Genomic DNA, 12,785 nt, shown 5'->3' on the forward strand with positions numbered 1-12,785 from the left:
TTATTTGGTTGACAATAAATCAAGGGAAAAATTTTTCCACGCATCTAGTGTATCATATGTCGTCTTACAATAAAATTCTTTTTTTATTATTTTCTCTTTCATCTTGAGACCTATGGGTCTAAAGTAGATGATAAATGTTCCTCCATTACCATTGGCGTAGTGTGAAGACTCTCCGACACTGGTCGAGTAGGGAACCTTCTCCCATTAATCAAAATAGAAGCCAATATGATGAGGAATCCTAAGAAAGTAATTTTTTTTACATGTATAAGCTATTTCCACCATGTCAAGAGATTTTTGGACTTTTACCCCAAACTCCTAAAAATAAAAAGGAAAAAAAGTTAGGCCCAATAGGGCAATCATGGATTCTCTTGAATTAAATTTTGCCGATTCTTCAAACCATATAACCCACCATGTATTCAACTTTTTATTAATTATAGAAGGTTGACCTAACCTTTCAGACCATTGCATCCATAAAGATGATGAGTCTATGAGAATAAAGATATAATGAACCATTTTCTAGGCATAAGCTATATAAATCATTTTATTAATGGATAAAATGAGAATATCAAAGAACACCAACCTTTCTTTCCTAGTGTATTCCCTCAATTGAGATCCAAACCAATAAAGGAAAAACCCACCCTGAAATCAACTTTTTTTTTTTTTTTTTCTCTCTCTTCTTGCTTTTCCGTTCTTGATCAAATAATGGATTAATCGAAATATTGAAGAACATTGTCTGCTCCCAAAGAAGGTCATTTGGGTAGAGGGGTCCCACTTAAAAATGATTTCAATAGTTGAAGGGATGCTTTGGGTTTCAAAACTGGCACTTCATGACCTGCCCCCCTCACTGTTGCAAATGTTAGCCCTTCATATACCTCTGTCCATCCTCCCACCTTCACAAACCATATAAACAGTCATTCCCTTAGATTAACCACTTATAAGTATTCTAGAGAGAGAGAGAGAGAGAGAGAGAGAAAGGGATCATCATGATCAGTAGCAGTACCTCTGTTTCCTTCACATACCATGGATACCATGGAATTTTGGTTTTCAACTTAAGCTGAGCAAGGGAGTACTTGGTGGCAGTAACCGGCACCACAGCATCCGCATCGCCACTGTAATTCATATGAAGTTTTATGGGAAAATTAACCATCAAATAACAAAAAGGGAAGAATGATTCAAAAGCTTGAAATCAATAATATGCAATAAACAGTTTAGACACCAACCTGTACACCCAAATTCTCAAACCAGCAGCAATCATATCTTTGTAGATTGGCAGAACTGAAAATGCTGAATCAGTCCAATTGTCAAATAGAGAATCACTGCAGTAAATATATGAAAATCAAATTATCAAAATCATCACTTGAAAATAGATCACTATATATGAGAATTGCATGAATCAGTAACCTGCAAGTAGTCCAACTATAAGAGATATTAGTTGTGTTGGCATGGAAGGCTTTCTGCACATCTGGTCTGTTATAATAAATCTTAGCATAATGGTCAGTACAAGGATCATATCCAGAAAGCCGCCGCCGCCGCCGCCTCAAAGTCTATCAAAAAAATGAAAGAGATGTTAAGATCAATCTTTAATGAATTCATCATCTAGCGTTTATGAAACTATTTCAGTTTAGTAAAATACAGATGATGAAATCGATTGAAGAGGAAAACGCCTGGTCCTGGGACTGCCATCTGAATCGTTGCATGGAGGTGTATATATGCTGTACATATCAATGCCTCCGGTCATGTTGTTTTCGACATAGTCCGTTATAGCTTTACACTCTGGCGTAACAGTTTTGTTATGGTAATCACATTTGCTGAGCATCTCCTTATGTGTTTCATCAGAGATCAAGGCATGGGTCCAGTAGTAGTCTACTGTGCCAACATTATCATAGTAGTAATCCATAACTGCATTCCCAACCTACAACACATTTTTTGTACATAAAAAGTGAGATAACCCGCAAAATATCATTTGAGTGTTCAATCCAAAAGCTCAAGCTATTAGATGGAGATAACCGATGTGGAGATATATAACTCCCAACATCTCAACACTTTTTAAAGTATTTTTCAATGTTCGTGGAAATAAGATGTAAAGGAGAAAGAAGGTAGAAAGATTACCAATATCCCTTTGAGATTTATAGGTTGCTCAGACTTTGAATTATGTGTCAAAATATTTTTGGCCAATTGAGGGACGTAATGCCCGGCGTAACTCTCTCCCGATAAGTAAATATCATGCTTTTTGTAGTGTGGAAACCGGTTCAACCAGCGGATAACGAATTCTAATGCCTCCTTTGCTGAATCATATTCATCAATACTAGATCATAAATTACTTAAAATTGTCAAAATCTAGAACATTCTAGCAATAATAATAAAGGAAATTTGCTTAGATCTACGAGATAAAAATAAGTTTGACTTTGTTTTACACTTAAGCTTCCTACTAAGTTATGGCTTGATCCGTGGCACCTAGACGGAATCCTTATACAACAATATAGAGATTGTTGTGGGACGTCATGATCCAGGAGAGAATCTAGCCATTTATTGATTAGCAGATAAAGGGAAACTAAAAGTGTGGGTCATATACCAGTTTGCGTATCGCCTGTGGTGTACAAATCAGACGATGTGTTGGTGTAAGAGAAGCCGACACCGGCCGGACTTTCAAGGAATATTACGTTGGCTTGAGTGTTCCATGAGTTCTTATTCAGGTACAAACCAGTTCCATTTTTCTTGATCCTGAATGGGCCTACCTCCTCTGAAGCACCATAAGCAAGTGAAGAACAGCCAGGCCCTGTATAGATAATAAAGAGTGTAATTTGCCACCAATTTTCAAAATTTCAAACCCATATTCAAAGAGAGAGAGAGAGAGAGAGAGGGACCTCCATTGAACCAAAAGACCAAAGGTTTGGACTCAGGTTGATGCACTGCTTCAGTAAGCCAATAGAAAAGAGCTCTACCGGCTGTGTCATTCACAGTGACATACCCAGAGTACTGCTGAAATGAGACTTTGGGTTGTCCTGGAAGTTCAATTATTCTATCTGCTTCTGCTTCTTCTCCTAATTCTCCTACTTTACCATGTCTTGCACCTGCAGACACAGCAAGTAACATATAGGCCATGGCCATAACTAGCATCTCCCTCTTACCTAAAGCCATGCCTAACACCATAATGGTGTCCAAGTAGTGGTAGAAGAAGAAGCAGAAGTGATCAGAAAGGTATGCACCACCCAGATAATAAATATACAGTAGCCTCTATGAGGTGGCAGTATCTTAGTAAGTTTAGGGAAGTTGTTCAAGAGCTTTTTGTGGGTTGAATGAGTTAGTTTGAATTAGTATGGATGAATAATCCTTGTGGTTAGGAGCTAAGGGATCTCATATAGGAGTTGGGATATGGTTGGTTATCTTTCTAAGTTGTAATAAGTGGTTTGAAGGAATCTTTAACGGTAGGCTTTGAAGGAGTCCTTTGGGTGAATAATCCTAAGTTGCCGGAGTTAGGGCTGCACATATATGTGAGGATTCAACACCCGTCCCACTTTCTGCCATTTATAGGGTAAACTCCCACCCACATGGTTTTTGATATGGACCAAGGTAGAACTCATGTGACACCCCAAGTTCTTAGGTGATGAAGTAATAGAAAAATTCTTGTATTTTGTGAGAAAATGAGGCGTATTAGGACTTCTCGCACGTTATGGTTATGCTAGATTTGAAGGGTACATGAGAGGCAAAAGTGGGTCTAACCTATATATGTTTATGTTTAGTGATTGTATTTGCACATATATTTCTAGGGATTCCGATTGTATTGCAGATTTCTTAGTTTGGAAGGCCTTGTCCAAGTAGTGTAGGATAGTCTTGCCGAATTCCACTCCGTGGTCTACAAAGAAGTGTAATTCTCCACTCACGTGTTGCACACAAAATGAATAGATCTCTTTTTACCAAAAAAAAAATTAATAATAATAATAATTTAGTACATGCACTATTAAAAGGTGTTATGAGGTTTTCAAATTTAAGCACTGGAGGAAGGTGATGTGTCAGTGAAATGTGAATGCCGTTTTACTTCTTCTTGTTCTTTTGGTCTTTTTGTATAAAATGGTTTTTGACTCAACTTTCCAACTTATTAACTCATTAACTTCTTTAGATGAGGAGACAATTTTGAAACCCAAAAGTCTAAGAGGATAAATAAAAAATTGTAATGGCTATTTGCTGCCTCTGAACCAACCACTCTAATAGGTGAAGCAATGACGATTTCGATGAGTATCCTTCAAGCTATTGAAGATAATTTGAATCATCTAATTTTTGAATTTGATAACAAAATGTTGATATCTATCCTCATCTGCGAGCACATTGTCCCATCAATTTCGGTGATTTTTATCATCCAGGGTATTATTCATTTAACACTGAATTTAGAATTATGCACTTTTGGTTTTATTTCAAAAGGAAAATATTTGGATCTAGATCCTCTCCAACAATTCTTCCTTTAACTAGATATATGCACGTAGCCCAACATCTTGGGACATATAACTCCAAGTGTTGGCACGCAACTCTAAGCTTGCATATGTCTGGTTGGAGGAAGAGTCATTGGACAAGATCCCAATCTGAAACGGTTTGGGTAACTCCCTTGCTAGGAGGGCTTGGTCCTTGACGTGTATGACTGATTGGTCAATTTCCACTCCATGACTTTTTGAAATTTTTAATTAGAAATCCATGTCTTACACGTTTTATCAGTAAAACTTCGTTTACCATTAAAAAAAACACTACTAAGGACTAGGGAGGGTTCTTCAGACTAACTCATTCAACCCACATAAAGCTCTTTAACAATTTCCCTACTCTTACTAAGATACTACCACCTCATTACATGTGATATACGTGTCTTTTCAAGACCAAGAACATAACATAAGAGGCTACTACTACTTAGGTGGTGCACACATTTCTGATCACCTCTTCTTCTTCTTCTTCTTCTTTTTCCACTATTTGGAGTCTTGGACACCATCATGGTGATAGGCATGGCTGTGGGTAAGAAGGAGAAACTAGTTGTGGCCATGGCCTATACATTCCTTGTTGTGTCAGCTGGTGCAAGTCGTCTTATAGTAGGAAAAGGAGGAGAAGAAGCAGATAGAATAAGTAAACTTCCAGGACAACCCAAAGTCTCATTTCAGCAGTACTCTGGGTATGTCACTGTTAATCAAACCGCCGGCAGAGCTCTCTTCTATTGGCTCACTGAAGCTGTTCAGCCTGAGTCCAAACCTTTCGTCATTTGGTTCAATGGAGGTCTTCTCTCTCTCTCTCCTCTTTTTTTATTTTATTAATGAATATGGGTTTGAAATTTTGAAATTTGGTGGCAAATAACACCCTTTATTATCTGTACAGGGCCTGGCTGTTCTTCAATTGCTTATGGAGCTTCAGAGGAGGTAGGCCCATTCAGGATCAAGAAGAATGGAACTGGTTTGTACCTCAATAAGTACTCATGGAATACAGTAGCCAATGTACTCTTCCTTGAAAGTCCGGCCGGCGTCGGCTTCTCTTACACCAACACATCTTCAGATCTTGAGACCTCAGGCGATACGCGCACTGGTATATGACCCACATTTTTAGTTTTCCTTTCTCGGTTAATTAGGCCGCATTTGGTAGTCATCCAAAAAAACATTTTTGACATATTTTCCGTTCTATGGGAACAAGAAAATGGAATAAAGCGTTTGGTGTCAACTTGGTGTTTTTCGGTTTTTCTTTTTTAACCAAAAGGAAAAAAAATGCTAGAAACACAAAATGATGGATTGACGAAACCTTGTTCTGTCATTTTGGTTTTGTTTCAAATACATAAAAAGTGAACAACTAGGGTAATTATTCCTGAAACAGGTTTACCAAACACCATTTTTTTGTTTTAAAACAGCATTTAATGCAAAAACTGAAAATTCTATTTTTGATATGAAAAGTCATTTCTGAAACTGAATGACTACCAAACGCAGCCGTATATATCATATGAATTGGGATGTTTACTTATATGTTTCTCTGTATGATCTAATTGATGGACGTGATACAGCAAAGGATGCACTGGAATTCATTATCCGATGGTTAGACCGGTTTCCACACTACAAACAGAAAGAGATTTATTTGACAGGAGAGAGCTATGCTGGGCATTACGTCCCTCAATTGGCTAAGGAGATTATGACATATAATTCAAGGTCTAAGAATCCTATAAATCTAAAAGGGATAATGGTAATTTTTCTGCCTTTCATTCTCCCTTAATTTATTTACTTCTTATTTCCATGAACATCCAAAAATACCGGTTGTAGCTGCATTTCAAAGACTAGTAGCTGATCAGCTGACGCCGCTCTTGTAGCAAGCTTTGTTAGGGAATAGCTTCAGCTTTTGAGTTGAACTCTCAAGTGGTATTTCCCGAATTATATATCTCACTTTATATACAAAATTACCTTGTAGGTTGGGAATGCAGTTATAGACCACTACTATGATAGTCTTGGCACAATAGACTTTTATTGGAGTCATGCCATGATCTCTGATGAAACACATAAGGAGACACTCAGCAAATGTGATTTCCATAACGTAACGGCATCGAGTGAGTGTAAAGCAATACTTGATTATGTCGATGAGATTTTGGAAGGCATTGATCTCTACAGCATATATACACCTAAATGCAGCAATTCAGATGGCACCCGAAGGATACAGCATTTTCGTCGTCGATCCCTTTCATTGGTATTTACTAAACTGAAAATGTAGTTCATAAACAAGAATTAAAATGAAGTCATTAAAGATTGATCTTAAAATTTCTTTGCCTATCTTGATAGATTTCAGGGCAGATGATTTCAGGATATGATCCTTGTTCAGAACAATATTCTAAGATTTATTACAACAGACCTGATGTGCAGAAAGCCCTCCATGCCAACACAACTAATATTCCATATAATTGGACTACTTGCAGGTAACCCTTCTTATCCTTTCAATTGTTACATTACTTTCTTGATCCATTCCTTCTTGGAGAAAGCTTTAGGCTGAGATACATAGTCCTCAATTCTAATGATATATACTGTTTTGATCCATATATTTACTGAAGTCGTCGTGGGAAGTGGATTGATTCATCTTTTTCAATTCTGCCAATCTACAAAGAGATGATTGCTGGTGGTTTGAGAATTTGGGTGCTCAGGTTGGTGTTTACTGCACATTATTAATTCTTAGCTTCTGAATATTTCCTATATATTCTTCCTCTTTTTTTGTTAATTGATGATTTTCCTATAAAACTTCATATGAATTACAGTGGCGACGCGGATGCTGTGGTACCGGTTACAGCAACCAAGTACTCCCTTGCTCAGCTTAAGTTGAAAACCAAAATTCCATGGTATCCATGGTATGTGAAGGAAAAAGAGGTACTGCTACTGATCATGATCCCTTTCTCTCTCTCTCTCTCTAGAATACTAATAAGTGGTTAATCTAAGGGAATGACTGTTTATATGGTTTGTGAAGGTGGGAGGATGGACAGAGGTATATGAAGGGCTAACCTTTGCAACAGTGAGGGGGGCAGGTCATGAAGTGCCAGTTTTGAAACCCAAATCATCTCTTCAACTATTGAAATCATTTTTAAGTGGGACACCTTTACCCAAATGATCATAGGAGACCTTCTTTGGGAGGAGACAATGTTCTTCAATATTTCGTTTAATCCATTCTTTAACAAAGAAGAATATAATTTATTAAAGGGGGGGGGGGGGGGGGGGGGGGGAAGGAAAAGCAAAGAAAGTTGATTTCAATGTGGTTTTTATCTTTTCTGTAGCTTGTATTGACTTGGATCTCAATTGAAGGAATAAGGAAAGAAAGGTTGGTTATCTTTGATGTTCTCCCTATACCTTAACAAAGTTTTAGCTTAATATGCATATTTTAGTAGCATGATCATCTTTGGCATATTTTACAGAATAATGCCAATATGCCATTGTATCATGATAAAGGCTAAAGGTTCTCTTGTATTCTTACAAGTACTTATCTAAGGGAATGCATGTTTAAAATCATGTACTTGTGCTTTTATTCCAAGGGATGGAAACAATAAACTAAGTTCCTCGTCAGGATGGCCAGCCCAGTCCTTGATGTGCAGGATTGATTGGCAAATTTTCACTCCATGGCTTAATTCAGAATCCATGTACTACACGTTCTTATCAGTAAAGCTCTGTTTGCCAAAAAAAAATTGATAAATCACATCTAAGGTACCCAATTTCTGAGTGAAGGATGTTTGAGGTACCTCCTCATCTTCCAAAAGTGGCTTTCGGGGTTCCTTACTACCTTCAACAATTCCCCCACTTCCAATCTCTAGCCTTTGCAGTCCCCCACCCCCACAGTATTAGCATCTAGACTCAACCATGAATCCAAAATAGGCAAGATTTTTCTGCTTCCCAACCCCCATCCCCCATCCCCTATCCCCTATCCCCTATCCCCCCATCCCTTTATAACTAGTGTCTGTGACTCAATGTCCCATGGACATTGGAACATTCCTCTCCTTGGATCTCTCTTCATGAATCCTAGTCTCCTATATTCTTATTCTGTTGGCATCAACCTTGAATGATGATTTTTTTATTAGAGGATCCATTCGAGTAAGATTGCAGCCAACTTTCTCCACAGTTTGAGACCATCATCCTCCATTAGTGCAAGGAACCATGTATGGCTTATCCTCTGGAAATCGCCATTACATCCAAAATTCAACTTGTTCACTTGGAAGCTATTAAATCATGGGCTTCACTCGAGAGTAAATTTAGCTTGATTTCTGCCTATTGATACTTCCTGTCCTCTCTATTCCTATAAGGAGGAATTTGATTGACATCTCTTTTTTTCATGAGTTTCTCAAGAGAATATGGGCTGCAGGGAGCCTTGGGTTACAGAAAGTGTTTACAAGGTCCCTCCATCAATATGCTGTTGGAACATTTTAATACCCAATTTTGTTTACCCATGCAACGGGCGGCATGACCATGGAGCGTTCTTTTCCCCTTATATGAAAGAACACTTGTAGGTTCTAAACCCAACCCCCACACCCCGCCCCCCCAAAAAAAAAAAAAAAGGTAAAAAAATTGTAGGATTCAGACAGGGAGACCTACTTTAAATTTCAAGTTCAGAGGCATTCTTATCCTCTTTAGGAGGTGCATACTGCTGGCTAAGGCGAGACCTTGTCCAAGGATCCAAGGGCGCTCTTGCCGGTGGTTGAGGAGTACCTGGCTTTGCCTGCCGAAGTTCATTCTCTCTGTCAACAAACCTGCAGAAAATCAAAGAGAAAAGGGCTCCTCATGGCAATGTCATGATGTAAAAATGAACTTCTGAATTTTTCAGCAGATACATTGGGGGCATGGTCTCGTTGGATGTAAATCAATAAGAATAAACTTATAGAGGTCTGATTATGTTCACAGGAAATCAATTCCTTGCCCACATGTATTTGATGTAAATGAACAGTGATCCAATCTAATCAATGTAGTATTAGATGGTAGCTACCCGCATGCTTATTACATCACCACTAAGAAGAAATGGCCAACAACGTAATAGAAAATAACTACATTTTAGATAGTCTCGAAAGCACCTGCCACATTCTTATCACATCACTACTTAAGAAGAAAAGACAGATAGCATAACAGAAAATAGCTACAGTTTAAATTGTTGAAAAGTGCAGTGAATTTTCTGCATTGGCCTCCTTTTATAAAATCTAAGTAATTTGGTTGAAAAGGAAGTATATATTATTGAGTTCATCACACAATTATCATTCGCAATGATTAGAAAAATTTTCCTTCTGTTTTCATTTTATTTTTAACATCCATAAAGAACCATCTTAATCCATCTGTGGAATATTAGAACATATCCTCCACTATACTCTCAAGGATGGACTGATCCAGAATCTCTCCACAGGCAACAATTGTATCTTAAAAACATAATGATATAACCACTCTACTAGACTAGAACAATTTCCTTGTTCAAAGGAAAAGGGAGGGGGTGGGGAAGTTGTCAATTATGGTACCAGTTAGGAGCTTACTCAATATAGGCCATAGATGCAGCATCACCAACTCGTATGTGAGTTCTAAGTAATGTTGTATATCCACCTGCTCTATCTCTGCTAACACAGAAATGCGCACCTAAGCCTTAAACTGATGACATATAAGCCAAGAAAGGAAGAAGATGAAGGAAATTCAAGGTGGAAAAAGAAAAGAATTACTTGTATCGATAGGCAAGCTCCGTAAATAGTTTGTGAATGACATCATCACCTGAACACACCTTGCTGCAGCCAAAGAACCCTGCAATCAATCATAGAAGAGTTAAAAGACCAAGAAACAGGAAAGAAGACACCCCGAAACTTACGAAGGTATCTGGAATTCCAATAAGTATACCAAAACCCACCAATGGATTCCTTAACACTATGTTGGTTAGGCAAGATAATGGAAAGAAAGGGGAAAAAATTATCATAAGAAGAAGAAAAATATTACTAGTCAAAAGTTGTCAACGTAGTGAAGAGAAATTAGGCCCCTTAAAGAAGTTTGATGTGCATCAGAGCAGAAGCAAAGCCACATCCTTTTTGACCTTGATGTTATCCCCATAGTGAGAGACTCAAGAGCCGAAGAAACTGTCATCAACTTAAAATGAATTTTGCAACTTTTAAGATTAGCATTCTGTCTAGAGAGTTTGTATTTTTATCCTCTTCACATAATACATTTGCAGACACAAATAGGAATGCAGCGGCTAAATAATGGCTTAATAGGCCACTTTCACAGTATCTAAGTCTCTTTTGGTTGTATAGATCTCGACTGGATTCTTAAAGACATGAAAGGTAATCCTCTTTAATTATTAGCCTGTCATATGAAAGCCATTTTTAAAAAGGGAAAAAGAAAATGAAAAATCAAATTCGTTGTTAAGTGTTGCTGGGTGTACATCCCACCCAACATCACCACTTTGACAGTATTAGCCATACACATGACTCCAAATAGTATTCTGCTAGTTGTATAAATAATAGTTTCCACTAGGGTCCTCTACACCCAGTCCCCACCTATATTCGCTCTTCTCACTAGTTGGCTCCTACACAGTTGAAATCAACTGTAAATCAGTTGGTTATAATAGCAACCATTTGGTTGAGATGTATTGTGTTTTCTTAGGATCTTTCAGTAAGGACTGAGTGTCAATCAATGTATGTTTTATTCAAGAAATGAGAGATTTTAAATCCAAAATATGGTTTCATGATGTATTCAAGCAACAAATTTCAAAAGCCATTAGATCTCAATCATATGATTTCATAATTCATCCAAACTGTTGGTTTCACAAATCCATGATTAGATTTCAAATCATATGATTCCATAATTCATCCAAATGTTAATTTCAAAAACCTATGGATTTGAAATTTGGGGTCATGTAAGAACAAGGATTAAGTCAACCCCAAATCTTAAACGCATTTTATATCCTGTGTCATACAGACCTCTTTCCCAAACTGAACCATGTTATCAGCAAGTCACCGGATTTCCTTCTCCTGAAATGAATACATATAATCTAAGAAATGTTAAAACGCCATGATACAGATCAATGAGCAAGAATACTTGGAAAAACCTTGGGCGGGGAACCAACCTTTGCAACCGTAGTTTCAATACGCTCGTGCTTCACCAACTGTGACACCATCGTCCTAAACAGAAAAATAGACGATTAGAACCAAAATCGGAAGTATATGATTGAAATTTAAGGAATTAAATTACCAAACCTAAGCATCGACATACAGTGGCCAGTAGGACGGCCAAGCTTCCGAAATTTCATCATGTCAGAAAATAGAGAAGATTTCACCTCAACACAGATAGTGCCCGCAAATTTAGTGATAAAAATTACAAGAAAGTTTTCCTTCACCTGTGGAGGATGGTTCATCCACCATCCTAGGCTTACTTAGTAAGTTCAAAAATGGCAGTAAAACAAAAATGGATCTGTACTGGAATTAAAAACGGGTAAGACGGAAATAATACATTTAAAAATCCAACATAATAAAGCGTGTATGGAAATGATATGGTACATGTTTAACACCACTGCTTTGTAAGCAAAAATACGGGCATGGATTCATTATGTAATAGACATGGTGCTGGTGTATGATGTCTTGTATTCCGTCGCAGTTTAATCCAGGGAGTACTGGTGCAGCACCTAGACAGTCAGGACGGCGGTCCCGCTAGCCGGTTAGCGGGCCGTGGGGGTTGCAAGGGGGGCAGGAGGCCCCCCTGCATGCAGGGGGTGTAGCCCCCCACTCGAATTTTTTTATTTGAGGGCAATTGTAGTTTAATCCGGATTAGGGTTTTTTTTCTTGCTATATATTTGTAGCGAGGGTTTCTTTCTCTGTAATGCAAGCAATACTGAGAGGTGTGAGGACGAGCGTTGTAACCCTATTCTCCATTGATAGTGAAGCAGGATCTCATCTCACCGGGGACGTAGGCAACCTTGCCGAACCTCGTAAAATCCGTGTGCATTGTTTGTTTTTTTTCCATTATCTTCTGCATCGTTTTAGGGTTGCGTTTCTACACATGGACCACCTAATAAACAAAATAATAGAATGTAAAATATGCCCTTATTGGCCCAAACCATTGCTGTCCCTATTAACTTGCTATAGAGATAGCAGGAATTCCATTATTGCTTGGCATATCTGGGCACACTGCCGAACCCTGTACAAGTTGAGTGGTTGCTCAAAGACTATAGCAGACAACAAGATCACCTGCACCTGTTACAGTTTTTCTTTTTGTGGATGAACAACGTAGGTTAACCATACCAGTACCAAGAAGAAGCCCAACTAATCATATATTTGGAGTTCAACAATATGTCACTGG

The 12,785-nt window shown here is 38.0% G+C and overlaps 2 protein-coding genes and 1 pseudogene across 2 annotated transcripts; 1 reads left to right on the forward strand and 2 right to left on the reverse strand.

The window, feature by feature from the left end:
• Positions 1 to 517: 517 nt before the first annotated feature.
• LOC122076038 (serine carboxypeptidase-like 25) lies at positions 518 to 3,178 on the reverse strand. The gene is made up of 8 exons (XM_042641317.1): positions 2,865 to 3,178; positions 2,573 to 2,776; positions 2,110 to 2,285; positions 1,634 to 1,912; positions 1,402 to 1,544; positions 1,221 to 1,316; positions 1,001 to 1,109; positions 518 to 890 (listed from the first exon to the last, which is right to left on the reverse strand). Exons 1-8 carry the CDS (start codon positions 3,148 to 3,150, stop codon positions 750 to 752), a joined length of 1,434 nt encoding a protein of 477 aa, XP_042497251.1. The 5' UTR covers positions 3,151 to 3,178; the 3' UTR covers positions 518 to 749.
• A 1,722-nt stretch (positions 3,179 to 4,900) lies between these two features.
• LOC122077308 (serine carboxypeptidase-like 25) lies at positions 4,901 to 7,691 on the forward strand. The gene is made up of 8 exons (XM_042643221.1): positions 4,901 to 5,247; positions 5,347 to 5,550; positions 6,017 to 6,192; positions 6,415 to 6,687; positions 6,780 to 6,913; positions 7,046 to 7,135; positions 7,247 to 7,355; positions 7,453 to 7,691. Exons 1-8 carry the CDS (start codon positions 4,971 to 4,973, stop codon positions 7,591 to 7,593), a joined length of 1,404 nt encoding a protein of 467 aa, XP_042499155.1. The 5' UTR covers positions 4,901 to 4,970; the 3' UTR covers positions 7,594 to 7,691.
• A 1,063-nt stretch (positions 7,692 to 8,754) lies between these two features.
• Positions 8,755 to 12,044, reverse strand: LOC122076238 (annotated as a pseudogene).
• Positions 12,045 to 12,785: the final 741 nt, after the last annotated feature.

Source organism: Macadamia integrifolia, chromosome 4 (genome assembly GCF_013358625.1).
Source record: "Macadamia integrifolia cultivar HAES 741 chromosome 4, SCU_Mint_v3, whole genome shotgun sequence".
In the NCBI taxonomy this organism is placed as follows: domain Eukaryota; kingdom Viridiplantae; phylum Streptophyta; class Magnoliopsida; order Proteales; family Proteaceae; genus Macadamia; species Macadamia integrifolia.

Bases quoted from the DNA above. Each gene is read 5' to 3' on its own strand.
- LOC122076038 (XM_042641317.1), bottom strand. From the start codon at position 3,150: ATGGTGTTAGGCATGGCTTTAGGTAAGAGGGAGATGCTAGTTATGGCC. The intron at 2,777-2,864 runs GTCCCTCTCTCT...TTATCTATACAG, and splicing joins GGTCTTTTGGTTCAATGGAG to GGCCTGGCTGTTCTTCACTT. The intron at 1,317-1,401 runs GTTACTGATTCA...TATTTACTGCAG, and splicing joins TATAGTTGGACTACTTGCAG to TGATTCTCTATTTGACAATT.
- LOC122077308 (XM_042643221.1), top strand. From the start codon at position 4,971: ATGGTGATAGGCATGGCTGTGGGTAAGAAGGAGAAACTAGTTGTGGCC. The intron at 5,248-5,346 runs GTCTTCTCTCTC...TTATCTGTACAG, and splicing joins CGTCATTTGGTTCAATGGAG to GGCCTGGCTGTTCTTCAATT. The intron at 7,136-7,246 runs GTTGGTGTTTAC...TATGAATTACAG, and splicing joins TTGAGAATTTGGGTGCTCAG to TGGCGACGCGGATGCTGTGG.